Consider the following 16,518-nt stretch of genomic DNA (forward strand, 5'->3'; position numbering starts at 1 on the left):
ATTGTGAAACGGTTTCCGTGTGATAGAATATGGCATGGCTGGAAAAGGCTCTCAGCCAATCAGGTTTGAGAACCAGAACTAATTTTATATACTACAGATGACCATAAGGTCTATCTGTGGGTCATAATTAATTGAATATTAATGTCAGATTAGTTGAACAGCTTTGTGCTAATTGAAGGGAAGCTTTAAGCTAAAATAAAGATCAGCAGTAGATGACATTCATATATTAAAACGGCCTGTGTAAACTTGCATGAAGGTCTTAATTTAAAGGCCAAAATGGACCTTCAAAAAATAAAAACCTTACGAATAAAAAAACTTTAGCGCAGTCTAAAATGAGTATGCCGAGAAGCACATTAAATCGCAAATGAACCATTATACTGAAATCTATTTTCATTACCCACTAAAAAGCACTACTATGAGTCATCTCTGAGGTATAATTTTGTAAGTTTTCCCTGGTTTAAATTAGATTTTGTATCTCACATTTTAAATGTGGTCCCAGACTTTTGGATCAAATGGTATTGAACACAACCCACACAAAAATAGTCCTCCAGAACAAACAGGACGCAGACAACAATCACACCATTCACATTAAAGCAAAGACTCCACTGGGCTCAATCACATGCACATCGCATTCAATTTTCTGCCAAACCTGCAATCGACCCAAACCACAAGATGTATTTGAGAGTCATGGTGTCAACGTGATGACTTCAAGAGACACTTAACTTTTTCTTCACTGACACCTTGAACTGATTCCTTCATTTTTTCAATGTCAAGGTCCTATAACTAACAGTAAGAAAAGTCAAAAGCGAGTTTTCATCATCATTCATCCCATATATACAGCAAGAGACGTCAGACTCATCCTCAGTGTGGCTTATGAGACGCTTGACTATGTCTGTGGCCTTAATCATTCAACCCGTGGTAAATTCGACTATGACCCACAGTGAGCTGTGGCTGATTTTGAAGGCAGAAAAGAAAGGGACGACTCTGCTGTGGCTACCAGGCATCAACAACACCATGATTTTTTCAAAAATGAAATTCAAAAATAAGCTGATTTACAATCTATCTGCGTACTCAGGTGTCTAAGACTTTAATGACTAAGATGATTCAAATGAATGCTCTATTACTCTGTGGACTGCTTCTAAAATTACCTCATTTAAGAGTTTCTGAGTTCAAGAAATGGTAATAATAATTTCTCAAGGTACGTTGCCACTTTCCCATTAAGAAAGTTAGGGAAAATTATAAAGTCTTCAGAAATAATAATAATAATAATAATAATAATAAAAACACCATATAAACAAACAAGCCATCTCATAGTGTTATGTATTTTTGCTTACTTTAGTTTGGAATTAATGGGCCAGTGCACACTAATAATATAACATCAATATGTATAGTATATTTAATTAGGAATAAATCACATTTTAACATATCGCCACCTTGGAATTATAAGGTTCTATCTGCATTCTGAGCAGTTTTGAGATATTGAGCTTTCCATACTCCTTTGTAGATAGAATCTTTTCGTTTAAAAAAAAAAAAAAGTCCCATGTACACAACTTAAAAAAAAAAAAAAAAAAAAAAACATCACATAATGTAAGTAAGTTGTCACAGAATAAGAATATGTGAACAACTCAATTTTGATAAAAATGTCAGGAAGAACCTTATAATTCCAAGGTGATGATATATTAAAATAAGTTATTTTAAATAGAAAAAATTCATATATATATATATATATATATATATAAATAAAATGATTATTATTATTATACATATTCATATACATTTTTTTTTTTGTCCAAAGGCCTTAATAATAAAATACAAAGATATGACATCCAAAGTATGTAAGGTAGTACAACTAGATCTCTTTTATTGAATCCAAAAGGTTTTAATTATATTTTGCTACATATAAAGGTATTTTAAAGATTCTGAAGTGTCAAAAGGTCATTCGGTTTAACCGTCCAAAGGTCAATACAGCCATTTCATTTGATTAAAATATCTTAAAATGTAATAAATGTATATATTTTTTATTCTGGCATTTTTTTTTATAACATCATATATCAACATACTGCAAAAATGGTATTAAAACTGTGTAGAAGTCGTTGTTTTGTTATGAGAAAGAATGTCCGGAAAAATGAATTTCATTTATGTCATTTGGATAAATGGACCATTTTGGATCAAGTCATGCGGTCAGTATCATGTGACAGGATGTGACATCATTCAGACACCTGCAAAGGACCACATTCTCGTGAAGCAAAGTAACTAACTCTCTTTTAACTAGTTGAAAAATTCATGTTTTCACTTGCTCATACGCATGTCCAAAAACATCAGGTCATTTGGTATAACTGCTATAAAAACATGGAAAATGTTGTAATATTTAAAAAACTTGTACTAAATATAAAATGTTTGATTGTCCTTTTGCTAGCTAGCAAGCTAACTAGCTAGATATCAGTCTGTTAGCATTGTTTCAAAATATCGTCATTTGGTATAACCAAAAGTGTCATTCGGTAAAACCGAAATTTTGGTTAAACCGAATGACTTTTTTGGTGACAAATTTTGTCCATCTTGGAAAAAAAAAAAGAAAAAAAAAAAAGACAAAAGCAGTGTTAATTGATAATAAAAAAAAAACTACAATCTCATTGTTAAGACTTAATAAAACTTCAAAATTATATATATATCCTGTTTTTTACACCTTTAAAAACCTTATTCGTCAATGACCCATATATATATATATATATATATATATATATATATATATAAAACAAATACATTTCAGTGTATGTGTCTTTGGATTTCTATACCATGTCCCCTTTTACCATTTTCCACATTTACTGTATAAATTATTTCTAAATGCTATGACGCACATAACATAGCAAAGGAAAGATAATCTATGGTCTTGTTTTGCAGTGAACTCTTGGTTAATAGTTTTTCAATTATTCCTATCATGACTTCATTTCCGAATCAAATTAGGTTTGGTAACAGTGAAGCACATCTGAGAGATTTCACGCTAAGCTGCATCAGAAAGTGGATGAAGTCCTTAAGTGAGTAAGGGCATCTACAAAACAAACATGAAAAAAATTATTAAACACAGTGTCATCCATCATCTCAAGATTGTGGAGCCGCTGGCTGAATTTCTGCACACGCACAGCGGCACACCTCTAGGGGTTAACCCAGATGGTACAGATACAATAAGCTAACAGCGTGCAAAGTTGGCCATCTAGAACTGTGCCAACTCAAACATCTTCTCCTCCTGCTGTTGCCATGACACCAAACAGTCTCTATGGGGTGAGAATAGGAAAAAGCGACAGCACCACAATTCTTAAGGGGAAAATAAACTGTTCACACAATGCAGCTTCCTTCTTTTTTTTTTTTTTGGTGTTATTTTCTGTATCCAAAAAAAAAAAAGCTCTTCACCAAAAACAACAACAACAACAACAAACCTTTAAGTACTTTTATACCGGAAACCATGAAGACCGTGTGTGATGCAATCAATGCCATGGAAACTAGATGATCCTCTACGAGAACATCATCTCAAAACCATGATAAATGAGAGAAGATATACCTCAAATAAAAAAAACTCTCGAGAAGAGTGCAGCAAAAGGAAATGTCATTTGTGGATGCAAATATATTACAAAGATGGCTTTTGAGAAGAGACAGTAAAAGTCCATTCTTGTATGGCTCTTCTTGACAGCACCTTGGAAACCACATTCACCGAATCTTAATTCAATCATCTGGCTATTACATCCCCTGTAATTTCCTCCTCCAATTAAGAATACAAATAAGAGTTGGCCTTCACCTCCCTTCAAATCAAGATCTTCAAATAATACATGCACTCTGAGTCTCTTCATCCTAACTGCTATTTTTTAATAGTTCCCTTTTAACTCTTGGTTCATATTTGAGAGACTTGAACCGAGATGAAACCATTACATTGTTCCCAAGAACAATCAAAACTCACTGCTCTGCTTGCTTTTTTCCTTCTTTTTTGGTGGTGACATGCTAAGCTTTGCGTCAAACTGCTGCAAAATTATGCACAATTAATTCTAAAAATTACATCTGAGCTATTTAGCTAATGTCTAATAATTGCCACGATACAGTGAGTCAGAGTTTGGAGTCAGAACTGTTTCAAAGCAAGAAACAGTATACCGAGGGGTATATACACACACACACACACACACACACACACACACACACACACGTGTGTATATACCCCTCGGTATACTATATATGCAGTAAATCAGCGTAAATGAGTACACCCCCTTTGAAAAGTATTCAATTAGGGTGATGCAAAAATGAGTACACCCCACTAAAAGTCTCTGGAGCAAAGCTAAATTTTAGACTACAGATGTCTAATTTAACAAGAATTCAACCACAGGTGAGTCTAATTATTCATTACACAGGTGTTCAGCAGACAGTTGACTATAAAAGGGTGTTAAAATCCCTTCCTATTTCATGCTGTCAGCAATGGCACCACATGAAGAGAAATGTCACAAGACCTGAGAAAGAAAATCATTTCTTTACACCAGAAAGATGAAGGCTACAAGAAGATCAGCAAAGCTTTACTTATCATTCAGAATACTGTAGCAGAAGTGGTACAAAATTTAAAAAAGATGGAACTGCAACCATCTCACAGAGACGTCCAGGTCGTCCACGGAAGTTAACACCTCAACAGGAGCGTCTTCTGATGAGAAGGGTTGAAGAAAATCGGCATGCAAGTTCACTGCAGATATCTGAAGAAGCAGAAAGCCAAACTGGGGTGACTTTTTCATGTGACACAATACGGCGTACACTGCAGAGGAATGGCATGCATGGGTGCCGTCCATGAAAGAAGCCTTTCCTAAAGCCCAGGCACAAAAAAGCCCACCTAGAGTTTGCCAGGGCCCATGCTACCAAAGATGAAAACTACTGGGACTCTATACTCTGGAGTGATGAGACCAAGATAAATGTTTTTGGAACCGATGGCTTCAAAACTGAATGGCGTCGCAAAGGTGAGGAATACAAAGAAAAATGCATGGTGCCTACAGTGAAACATGATGGTAGCGGTGTCCTTATGTGGGGCTGCATGAGTGCTGCTGGTGTCGGGGAGATGCATTTCATTGATGGCATCATGAATTCACAGATGTACTGCTCTATACTGAAAGAGAAGATGCTACCATCACTCCGTGCCCTTGGTCGTCGTGCACTTTTCCAACATGACAATGATCCTAAACACACACCTAAGGCCACTGCTGGATTTCTGAAGAAGAACAGGCTGAAAGTGATTCAGTGGCTCCTGATCTGAACCCAATCGAACACCTATGGGGAATTCTGAAGAGACAAGTTCAGCATCACTCTCCATCCAGCATCCAGTCTCTAAAAGAGGTCATTCTTGAAGAATGGAAAAAGATAGATGTTGCAAAATGTCGCCAACTTGTTCATTCCATGCCTAGAAGACTTAGTGCTGTCATTAAAAATCATGGAGGCCATACAAAGTACTAGATGTAGTAGTTTTTGTTGTGGGGTGTACTCATTTTTGCATCACCCTAATTTGAGTAAAACTGAAAAATGTGTAATCTAAGTTATATTATTAACCTTACTTAAAGTTAAACAGATGTTATATAAAACTTAAGTCTTGTCAACATTTTGGAAATTGTTTTTGTGTTCATTAAGATATTGTTTAAAATGTTACTTTTCAAAGGGGGTGTACTCATTTACGCTGAGCACTGTATATATATATAGACATATATAAATATAAATTATTTATTTATATATATATTATATATTATATATATATATATATATATATATATATATATATATATATATATATATATATATATATACCCCTCAGTCTGGGTCCACAGTATAAATGCTAACATATAAATTTTACCCCAGAGCATCTGCCTCTATAAATTTATTTCTCCTGCAGTGGGGCCGATGGTAAAGATGAATTATTCGGAGATACTTTATGGAGCGTGTTAATGCATTCTCTCTATGCAGGAGTGATCTATACCACTCAGGCAGCATTTAAAGCGAATTGTATTCTGCTCAATTTGATGCTAAACTTTCAATTTGAACACTGATTTAAAGCCACTGTATTGAAACATTGACAGCGAACAATTACTCTTCATGACACCACTGAATGTACACCAGTACACATCTATTGTGTTTCAAACATGCATGCTGTATTCTGGGGCCTTTGAGGTTTATCATCCCTGTTGAAAGAGTAATCTGAAGCTCATAAGGATGAATGCAGACACAACAATAAGCTACTTGTGTTAGGTCATATACCTGAACCTAATCCAGTGCCTCGCCAGCCTTAATTCAACAGTTTCTGCTCTCAAAAACACATCGAACATGCATAGAGAAGGTAATCATGTTTTTTCCACTTCACTCAGACAAACACATCGAACATGCATAGAGAAGTTAATCATGTTTTTTTTCCACTTGTTTTGTGCCCTGGGTTTTAATCAAAGATCAACTAATGCTGAAAAAAAAACACAATGGTCCACTGAATAATTCATTATATTATGTAGTGCTGAAGTGAGAAAATTACTACTACGGAGCAAAGAGAGATTAAGAGAAAGCTCCTTTCCAGGTCACTGTTGAGGGTAATGTTGCATCAGGCACAAACACCATGGATGTTTTGCTTTAGGAATAAATACAACAACCAGAACGGCTGTGAAGAGATGATTGTACAAAATATTTAAAGACGTTAGGTTAAAAAGATTAAAACTGTGTGTGTAAATATCCTGTAAATAAATAAATAATAGTAATACTACTACTACTACTAATAATAATATAATCAAAATAGTAATAAATAAATCAAGTTGTTTGTATGAATTTGCATAGCAAAGCAAATGCTGAGCATGCTGATTCATATGGAGTTAAACGTACCAGTTATGCACCATGAGCTTCTGGACGGCCAGCAGGGCATTATAGCGGACAAGCTGGTCTTCATGATGCATGTGGTTCATCACTAGTTGTTTACCACCCAGCTGTTCGATCACCCTAAAGGACAGAGAAGCAGAGAGAAGCAGTTCCAGATTATTATGTTCTGCAAGATGGGTAATAACACAGGGCCTCTTTGCCTTTCAATTTAACTCTGGGAATAACAGAGAACAACAGCTGCATTATTTCTGGCAATGCCAATCATTAAAATGAAAACACATTTCAGCACAAGACTCAACAAAACTTACAAAACTCAAAAAGCAGGATAAGTCTTTATCTTAAACTAAAAACAACAACAACAACAACAACAACAACAACATTTTCTGAAGAACATGTGACAAAAATGTAATGACATTTCTTGTAGAAAATGTGAAGGAAAACATTAGTTCTTGCAAAACTTGATAGAATGCCAAGGTGCCCTTTTACGAATGTTGTAAATAAATAAATAAAAACAAATAAACCCTTTTTAAATGTAACATTTTATGTTTTAAATATAAAAACACATTTAAAAAAATCAATGTTTTATTTTTATATAAAAAATTTAAATCTTACTAGTTACACCACAAAATTATTTGATTTGAAAATTTTGATTTATTGACGCAACTGGAAACAGAAGGAATGTCCATTTGAAATGAAAAAAAAAAAAAAAAAATCCCTTTAAACTTCTGTAATTACATCAACCACAAATACAGAGTATTTTTATGCATTTCACATTTCATAATCAGAATCTTATGCTTTGTGAAATATTCAAAAAGAGCTCAAGCTTATTCGATAGCACTTCTACAGTAAGAACTGCTAAATGACACTTATGATTTTCTATTTAAAGTCATTTTGAACTCGATCTGAAATTTTCACTGTAGAACAATGCTGCCTTCAATGAGATATATAAACACACGCACGCACGCACTATTTGGACAAAAGTATTTCAATACCTAACTATTTCACCAACAGGGACTGTAATGACATCGCATTCTAAATACATAGGGCCCTATCATACACCCGGTGCAATGCAAAGTGTTTTTTGCTAGTTTCAGCGTGACGCAGTTATCATTTTCATGTCCCGCACCACGTTGTTTAAATAGCAAATGCATTTGCGCCTATTTGTGCGCCCATGGGCGTGCTGGTCTGAAAACGAGGTGTGTTCAGGCGCATTGTTGGTGTGTTACTATTTTGAGGCAACTGAAATAGACTGCGCCATTGACCAACTGAAACCTGGTCTAAAGTCAATGGTGCAATATTTGATTTGTTATTTAAAGAGCGCGTCAGTAATATGTGTCTATATGTGGGTGTAATATGTGGCTATATGCGGGTGTACAACGCGTGTACACTCTGCTTATTACACACACACAGCACACAAACATGCCAAATATTAAAAATAAAAGGATTACAATGTAAAAGATTATTATTGTGTGCATAAAGATAAAAATGTTTTGGTGGAATCCGGCTTTTTCCCGTTTTTAACCTCGCGCACAAGCAGATCCGTTTCCTCGCTAGAGAAGCGTTCAGTTTTTCCGCTTGCAAATTCTGCCATGTAAATAGCGAATCCGCCACGGTGCGAGTGCAACTGGCTTTTTAAAGGGAATAGGAGATCAGACTCTGATTGGTTTATTGCACGTTACGCCCAAAACACACCCATTACTCATTAAGACAATAGGGAAAACCCTTTTAGACCATGCACCGGGCGTGTCGACCATTTTTTCCATCCTTAAACTAGCAAAAGTGGATTCGGACACGCCCTAAGTGCACTTGCGCTGTGCGCTTTGGACCATGCGCTTAGATCATTAAAATAAGACCAATAGACTTTAATATGGAGTTGGTCCCCCCCTTTGCAGCTATAACAGCTTTCACTCTTCTGGGAAGGCTCTCCACAAGATTTTAGAATGTTACTGTTTATTGACCATATTTTTGCCCATTTCAGAGCATTTTTGGCACTAATGCCGGACTAATGCTCCATACTAGACAGTCAAGTTCTTCCACACCAAACTCATCCAACCATGTCTTTATGGACCTTGCACTGTGAACTGGGAAACAGTCATGCTGGAATAGAAAAGGGCCTTCACCAAACTGTTTTCCCAAAGTTGGAAGCATAGCATTGTTAAGAAAAAAGGCCTTGCTGAAGCATTAAGTTTTCCCTTCACTAGAAGTAAGGGGACTAGCCTAGCCCCTGAAAAATAGCCCCACACCATTATCCCTACTCAACCAAACTCTACAGTTGGCACAATGCAGTCAGGCAGGTAATATTCTCTTGGCATCTGCACAGACTCATCCATAAGACTACCAAACAGAGAATTGAGATTTGTCACTCCACAGAACATGTGTCCATTGCTCCAGAGTCCAGTGGCGGCGTGCTTTACACCACGCCATCCGACGCTTGATATTGTACTTGGTGATGTGAGGCTTGCATGCAGCTGCTCGGTCATGGAAACCCATTCTATGTAGCTCCCGCCACACACTTTTTGTGCTGTTATTAATGCCAGTGGAAGTTTGGAACTCTTCAGCTATGGAATGAGCAGAGCATTGGCGACTTTTACGCACCACGAGCCTCAGCACTGGGTAACCCTGCTCTGTGACTTTACGTGGTCTTCTGCTTCATGGCTGAGTTGCTGCTGTTCCTAAAAGCTTCCACTTTCCAATAATAACACTTACAGATGACAGTGGAATATCTAGCAGGGGTAAAATTTCACAAATTGACTTGCAAAGGTGGCACCCTACCACAGTACCACCTTTTTGTGTGCAAAAAAAGAAAAGAAAAAAAGACTTTATTCAACGATTTCTTCTCTTCCCTGTCAGTCTCCTATGCTGTTGACTTAGTAAACGCAGTGCAGCACTTCCAGGTTCTACGTCAGAACGCCGACTCAGTATTGGACGACGCTGTTCACTTGAGCAGCACGATGCATGCGTGTAACGCTGACGCAAGAGCTGGCCAATAATGAGTCGGCGTTCTGACGTAGAACCCGGAAGTGCTGTTACTACGTCAACAGCGTAGGATAATGACAGGGAAGAGAAGAAATTCTTGAATAAAGTCGTTATTTTTGTTTTGCTTTTGTGCACAAAAAGTATTCTCGTCACTTCATAACATTAAAGTTGATCCACTGCAGACACGTGGACTATTTTAACAATGTCTTTACTACCTTTCTGGACCTTGAATGTGGTAATTATGTTGCTTTCTATTGGGGAACAGAAACCTCTTGGATTTCATCGAAAATATCTTATCTTAACACCGAAGACGAACGAAGGTCTTACGGGTTTGGAATGACATGAGGGTGAGTAATAAATGACAGAAATTTCATTTTTGGGTGAACTAACTCTTTAATCTTGAATGCAGAAGATGAACACATAATGTAACCATAGAAACATTTAAGTAAACATAGAAACAAACGACAAGATAATCAGTAACCAAGAAAACCAAAACTGAACGGAGCAGAGAAACAGGACTTAAACATAATATAAAAGTCCATAACCGTGACACTTGCAAGTTATTTTTTAAATGGGGAATATTTATTTATGCTATACTTTCTTCTCACATTTAGCCACAGTTAAAACAAAATCACTGCTTGGGAACAAAAGATGGAAAGGCAATAACTCGGCACTTACTGCAAATGAGTGTAATTCTTTTGGGCAACTGCTCACTTGCAGAAGCTAATTTGTTCTAGAGTGGTCTAATTACAGGGTTAGAACCAAGGCTGATTCAGACCAACGAGTCCCTATAGATTCACTGTGGTTTCTTTGAACATTGGGGGCGTTCTAAAGAGGAAACCGAGAGTGTGCGCTCTGAGTGGCCGACCTCGGGGAGGAGAGTCGGGATTAGAGAAGGTATTAGCCACTCACAGCGGAGTTGGACACAAGTGGCGGATCACTCTACTTTTAGAGGAAAGCTATAACCTTCTTGGGTCTAAAATTGATTGGCCGATCATGAATGCTACGTGCCGACAAAATAAATGGCAAAGCTTGGGCAATATCTTGCAATAGGTCAGCCTGGATGAGTTAGTATGCTGCTCTCTTTGAAGTGATGTAAGTTTAAATTGACACTGATATCATCGCATGCAAGCAGACTCCACAGACAGTAATAACTCTAACCTGGGCGATTCTGAGCCCTATTACCATACAGAGCTCAGAATATTTGGTTATTTAGAAATAGTCAAAAAAATGCACAGCCGCAGAGTCAGAGAGATGGTAATTTACAGATGAAGGATGAAAGACACTCGCTCACCTCTTGCCGCGGGGGTAATGTCTCACGTATTCCCCCACATCGTGAGCTGCAACAGCAATAACCTGAGGGTCATCAGACACTTCCAACAACCTGGTCAGTATCCTGGCAGGAAGCACAAACACACAATCATTTCAGGTCCCCAAAAGCAATCAGTAACACCTCCAGGGCAATACTAAACCCACGCTGAGCAAATATATCCCAGGGTACTGTACAGCTGGTGATGTGGTGTCTACCTCAGTCCAGGAAAATATTAAAGGTTCTGTTCAGCAAGATACTAAAATGGGAAAACATGTAACACTGCAAAAAAGTGTCTTCTTAAACAGTTTTTTGTCTTCTTTTCCAGTAAAAAGATTTAAACATCAACAAGATACATTACATTTACATATTTTAAAATCTAATTTATTCCTGTGATTGCAAAGCTGAATTCTCAGCATCATTACTCCAGTCTTCACTGTTACATGATCCTTCAGAAATCATTCTAATATGCTGATTTGTTGCTCAAGAAATTCATTAATTAATCAGCATTAATTATAAATAAAATCTTTTCTAACATTATAAATGTCTTTAATGTAACTTTTTATCAATAGTGTAATAATATATAAATTTCATTGCATTATAAGACATGCTAACACTTTATTTTAGGGTTCAATTCTCACTTTTAACTAATTGCTTATTAGCTTACATATTACAAGTATATTGGTTGTTTATTACTTATAAATCAGTTAGCTCCTGTCCTTGATTCTGATTGGTCAGTAGCTGTGTTTTATTCATGATAAAACACGACTATGACCGCTTCACTCAACGGTTCTGTGTATCACTACACAACACCCTTAGCAAACACTCTTAGCAACGTAAACTGTATGTTCTCAATTGGCATTGTTCGTTTAAACTTACTGTATTATGTAGAAGAGTATTGTGAGAAAAAGATAAGAGTGAGCGGGTTTATTACCTGCATTGAGATTTAGCATTTTCCTTCAGGTCAGTCCTATGTTCATAATAAAAAATCTGTTTAAATGTCTGATGTATTATCTTGTCCTTTTAACAGTTATGGGGTTTTCCTGTGACTGACAGCGCTAGTCAAAGCATTTGTCAATTGCGTCTTGTTCCATGTTCACAACAATTCAGTCTTTTCAATGTAAAAGTGTTTGCTACTGACTGACACACTCATAAAGACAGTCTTTGCTGCCATCTAATAGCGTGATAATGTAACTTCTGTTTTCTTGGGGTAAATTACGAAATGTTGTGAGATTTATGCTTTGTAACCCACCATATATGCTTGAAAACACGTCTTAAACAAATCTGTGCTTCTTAAGTGAATGTGTTTCATTTAATGGATGTTGAGATATTTTCAACAAAAACACTGCTTAAGAAAATGACTTATTTTGCAGCAGCCAAGAAGTTTGTTGCTCTGGGGAATATAATTTCAATCTATTTCTGCTCTCAAACAATAGATCAAGTATAAGACAGGTCTCCATGGCATGAAAGCGTGAAATTATAACAGTCATGCAGAATGGAGAGAGAGGGTTCAAGCACTACAAATCACCTGCACGCTGAGCAAGAGATGGAGGGAAAAAAGAGACGAACCGAAGTAAAACACAAATTGCTGATGGCTGAAATGGAGCCTTTGTGCTGATTGCGGAGAGGGTGGTGATGAGAGGAATGAGATGAGTAGATTAGGATTTAAACGGAGCTGTCAAAAGGGTCGAGCAGACGCATGATTACACTACAGAGAGACGATGAAAATGAGAATTTCAACTGCTAATACTTGGCTCTGGTTTCAACTTGTGCAACCTTCGCCACAGGGAGGAGAGGAACACGCACACAACTGCACAATGTTTCTCAGATTGTAAAAACAGCTTGTGTAAAAACAGTACAGTATGTTCAAAACAGTCATTTAACCATTTGCTCGATACTGCAAAAATCGTTTCAGTCCCTCTCTGAACACTTGACCCCTGCTAACATCTTTTATTATAAAAGCTGAGAGAACTGAAAGCACTCATTATGACTATTCACATGTGTAGTATTACTTCACACAGCATGTATGTTTTAAAGCAGCCACTTTCACATTACAATATTCTTAATTATTGTTTTTTTTTTCTTTCTTTTTTGGCCTTTGCTACTGTTTTATTACGAGTAGTGTTGTCACGATACTGGAATTTCTAACTTCGATACTATACTTTGAGAAGTATCAATATTCGATACCACTTTCGATACCATGAGGAAAAAACGCTGCATATACTGTCGTATAGATATTTTTAATATTATTTCTTTTTTTCGTCCATTCATTGAAAGTCTAGGCAATCAAATTTTTTTGTTATCACTTTATATAATAATGCTTTTAAGCTTTTTTATATATAAATGTTGATCAATTACCATTACAATTATCTCACAAATATTTACTAACTTAATGAATTTGTTTTTACAATGGGGTCATTTTTACACACAGCACAAGGAAGCTTGATTGCAAATGATAAATTGAATTTAAAAAAGACAAGTAAACAGTAATAAAATACATATCAGTGGTATACAATAACAGTAGTATTCAGGTAAGAAACTGAATAAAGTAACAGTAATTAAATTAAAATAACAGATAATCTTCATTGTAAAAATTAAAAACAGATTAATCAATTAAAGTTGAATAAGTTAATCAGTCAAGAGCATTAAGTGATTTTCTCTTTGTGTTTTGTTGATTAATATTAACGACATAGAGCGGCACGTTTATTAGGCTGCTGTCCCTTTAAGACCTGAGGCATGCACAGATCCAAAATACTGTTGCACATTCTTCCTGAACTGTTTACGACTGTGTTTACGTTAATACTCACCAAGATTTATTTTTGAGTGTATTTGACCATTAATAAGCCACGAAAATGGCTTATTTTGGCACTTGTATGTCAGAGGTGGCTTGTGTGCGCTTCGAACGTGAGTGCAAATTCTGCGGGAATGAGTAGAATTATGCGCAATCCCGCACTGAAATTCAGACCCAGGCACACCAACACAATTTAACCGGGGTGAATGAGATGACTGCAGATACTGCAGAAAGGAGTATTGGAAACGTTTCAGATATTTCAGTATCGATACATATCGAAATATCAATATTTTTGAAAACACTAATTAAGAGGAGGATAGAGAGACCACTATACATAATCAGGGGGAACAGAGAGGGAAATAGAGAAATCACAAGCACCCAAATACATTTTTTGTGGCCACTGTATCTTGAATTAAGTTTTCTTGGGGTATGTTAATTAAATTAATTTATGTTTTTTTCTTAAACCATAAATCAACACAATTTTGTAAGATTTATGCTTTGTAATTCAATATATATATATTTTTGAAAACAAGTCTTTTTATCTTGTTTAGTTTTGTTCTTCTCAAGTAAATGTGTTTTGTTTGAAGGATACGAAGTTATTTTTACAGAATGACAAGACAAAAATATATTGTCCGCTGCAACTTGCATTACACCCAGTAATAACACATAAAACAAAAAACAAAACAAAAAAACAATTATTAAAACAAATATATTATAAAACAGATCCCTACAACTGTAAATTATGATTAGTCACTTGTTCACAACCGTTAATTATATGTATAATTATATCAATTGGATTGGAGGCCGTGTGTGGAAACCAATTATTTATTTAATATTTTTGTTATTTTTGAAAAGAATCTCAGCCTTCAAATTGTCATTTCATTACAAAATTCAAACAATAAATGTGGTTTTGACATTCTATGATGTGGTGTAGAACACAGAGCGAGTGAATCTATCCTATCAAATCTTTATCTTCCTAGTCCAAACAGCAGGTGCTTCTTACTTCAGCAGCTCGTAGTTCTTCTCGTTCAGGCGAACAGCGTTTTCCCTCCAGAACTTCTCCGACTTGTGCACTGGACTCCACTCCAGGCGTCCAGACTTCAGCTCAGAGCTGTACTCATCAAAAGAACTGCAGGAGGAAGAATGGAAAACACTATCAACATGTGAGGAAAAAGAAACACGTTTAAAACACACTGAGAGAGTATGAGGGCTTTACCTAAGATCCTGAACGCTCTCTCCCAATCTTTCCAGGAGGAACTTGATGTCATCAGTGATGTCCTCATCATCATATTTCTGCTGTTCCAGGTTCTCCAGCTGTTTGAGCACTTTGCACTGGATCATGGCAAGAGCGTATTCCTGACGGGTCTCTCTCTCAGCTGACTTCTCCAACAGGTTCTATAGCAAATGAACAAACATCAATCATGTTAATGCCATTATAGTAGAATATAATTAAGTGGATAATTAAGCACTAAGAGTACTGGAAATAATCTAAGCACCATTTATTTGGATCTCTAGAACAAAATCAATCATATTTAAATATGTAATTCCAAACATACTGTGTGCAATCATTAAAAAAAATACTATTTATTTTGTGACTATTTAAACTATAGCAAGCATTTTCTTTTATCAGATTTCATTTGAATGTGCATACCATGTTACCATGGTGTTTAATAATAAAGATGATATATATATAAAAAATTCAAACAAAAGATGAACTTGAAGAATTTCAGATAAACAACGGTTGAATAGCTAACTTGGACCTTAAAGAAATAAGACTAAAAATCTGTCCTTGGCTTCTGCAGTCAAATGATTCAGTAAATTCAAGACCATTTCCCAGAAGGAGAAATACTGCACACCACTGGAATAAATTATATTTTAAATTACAATTATATTAGAGAAGGTTATAAAGTGAAAGTCAGTGTTTTAAATTTTAAATATGCATTCAACAAGATTTTTCCTTTTTCTTGAAAGTTTCTGCTACTTTTAAAAATCTACACAGAGTGCGTAGTGATGTTTTACCGGCACCCGTTTGACACGACCCCTTTGAACAACCAAAAAAATGAACCTCAGCATTGAGCAATGTGACTTGAGGAGGAAATTAATACGTCAAATTATAATAAAAGTGCTTTTATTTCTTAGAATTCATTACACTCTTAATGGATATGGTTCATTTAGCAGCAAATGCTAACATAAGCATTGACTTCCTTTTTAAAACCCTTAGCTCCTAGCTGTACTAAAATTAGATGTTGCTCTTTGAAAACTCACCTAAAAGCCTTAAAAACATGCCCTTTCTGGCATTACTGGAAAATTATTCTTTAGTTGTTCATCTAGTTGCTACCGGTAGTCATCAAGTTAAATTGCTTAGATCAAATCAACTCATGCTGCCGCTATAAGAAAATATCATCAGTTAATAGACACAAGGATGCTCAGAAAAAAAATCTTAGGAAATTAATAAATGAATCATATTTTCCTTTCATGTCTGCTGGTTTGATAAAGTTTGGCTGTAGATTTTATGATAGACTCAAGGTGGTACATAAGTTTCTTTCCTCTCAAGCAGCCTCAGAAGACAAGCTCTCAAACAAGT

The 16,518-nt window shown here is 35.9% G+C and overlaps 1 protein-coding gene across 2 annotated transcripts in view; it reads right to left on the reverse strand.

Moving 5' to 3' along the window:
- Nucleotides 1-16,518, reverse strand: part of atp6v1h (ATPase H+ transporting V1 subunit H) — a 45,730-nt gene that overhangs the window by 2,701 nt on the left and 26,511 nt on the right. For both annotated transcript variants that reach the window (XM_051917998.1, XM_051917993.1), the window contains 4 exons: nucleotides 15,151-15,329; nucleotides 14,938-15,063; nucleotides 11,129-11,230; nucleotides 6,865-6,978 (listed from right to left, as the gene is read on the reverse strand). In XM_051917998.1, coding sequence (XP_051773958.1) covers nucleotides 6,865-6,978; nucleotides 11,129-11,230; nucleotides 14,938-15,063; nucleotides 15,151-15,329 — 521 coding nt within the window. The remainder of the gene's footprint in view (nucleotides 1-6,864; nucleotides 6,979-11,128; nucleotides 11,231-14,937; nucleotides 15,064-15,150; nucleotides 15,330-16,518) is intronic.

Source organism: Ctenopharyngodon idella, chromosome 2 (assembly GCF_019924925.1).
Source record: "Ctenopharyngodon idella isolate HZGC_01 chromosome 2, HZGC01, whole genome shotgun sequence".
Lineage (NCBI taxonomy): Eukaryota > Metazoa > Chordata > Actinopteri > Cypriniformes > Xenocyprididae > Ctenopharyngodon > Ctenopharyngodon idella.